At 63.9% G+C, this 1,159-nt stretch overlaps 1 protein-coding gene across 1 annotated transcript in view; it reads right to left on the reverse strand.

Moving 5' to 3' along the window:
- Positions 1-1,150, reverse strand: part of DDX23 (DEAD (Asp-Glu-Ala-Asp) box polypeptide 23) — a gene marked incomplete at both ends in the record, with an annotated part of 1,380 nt that extends 230 nt beyond the window's left edge. Inside the window, 4 exons of the mRNA XM_010295455.1 lie at positions 100-208; positions 365-516; positions 686-928; positions 1,022-1,150. Of these exons, the coding sequence (XP_010293757.1) occupies positions 100-208; positions 365-516; positions 686-928; positions 1,022-1,150 (633 nt within the window). The remainder of the gene's footprint in view (positions 1-99; positions 209-364; positions 517-685; positions 929-1,021) is intronic.
- Between the last annotated feature and the right edge of the window lie 9 nt (positions 1,151-1,159).

Below are 1,159 nucleotides of genomic sequence, written 5' to 3' on the forward strand. Positions count from 1 at the left end.
TGTCGTGGGGTCCCCACGTGGGGATGGGGTGCAGGGGCTCAGGATGACCCCCACCCACCACAGCCAAAGTTGAGGGGCTCCAGCCCAGCCCAGACTCACCCCCATCTTCTCCAGGGACTTCGCCAGCACGTCGCAGCCCTTTTTCTGGTTGACGAAGATGATGATGGGCGGGTCGAAGCCCTGCTCCAGGATGGCCAACAGCTTCTTCCTGTTGGGGAGGAGGACAGTTGGGCAAGGAGAGGCTGAGGTGCCTCACAGCAGCCCCTCGGCTCTCCAGGGTCCCCCTCCCAGAGCTCCCTCACCCTCAAATGCCCCAGACCACCCCCAAGGCCCGTCCTCCCCACTCCAGCAGCCCCCTCCACACCTCTTCTCCGACTCTGACATGAGGAAGACCTTCTGCTCCACCCGCTCGTGGGGTTTGCCGGCAGAGCCGATGTAGACCACGGCCGGACGACGGAGGTAGCTGCGGGCCAGGCGCTCCACTGCTGGCGGCATGGTGGCCGTGAACATGACAGTCTGTGAGAGAACAGGGCGGTGAACAACGTCCCCTGTGGGGCAGGAAAGTGGCTGCTGCTCCCTTGGCCCATCCTCCAAAGCCCCACGCTGTCCCCTCTCCACCCCATGGACCATGCTCAGCCCCACGGAGGCACCCACAACACATCCCAGGCCTCCTGCCTGCACCCACCTGTCTGTACTTGTGCTTCCCTGACTCAAAGTTGGCCAACATCTTCTCGGGGTCCTCGGCCTCATCAGTGTCGGGTTTTTGGTTGGTGACAGGCATGTGCTCCAGGATCTTCTGCACGTCGGGCTCGAAGCCCATGTCGATCATGCGATCCGCCTCGTCCAGCACCACGTAGGTGCAGCGGCTCAACACCAGGTACCGGTTCTCCAGCACGTCGATGAGACGCCCTGGTGTGGCGATGACAATCTGGGGGGCCAAGAAGGTTGGGGTCCGCAGCCTGGGGCTAAACTGCTCCCCCTCAAGTCCCCCCCACCGCCCTCCCCAGTGCCTAACGCTCACCTCGCAGCCCATGCGAAGGCGGAAGCCTTGGTCCTCGCGGGAGATGCCTCCGATCACGGCCACCGTGCGGATGCCCAGAGGCTTCCCAAACTTGATGGTTTCCTCCTCAATCTGCTGAGCCCGCTCTCGGGGGGGGGG

This window comes from Phaethon lepturus, unplaced genomic scaffold (genome assembly GCF_000687285.1).
Source record: "Phaethon lepturus isolate BGI_N335 unplaced genomic scaffold, ASM68728v1 scaffold44269, whole genome shotgun sequence".
Classification (NCBI taxonomy): Eukaryota; Metazoa; Chordata; class Aves; order Phaethontiformes; family Phaethontidae; genus Phaethon; species Phaethon lepturus.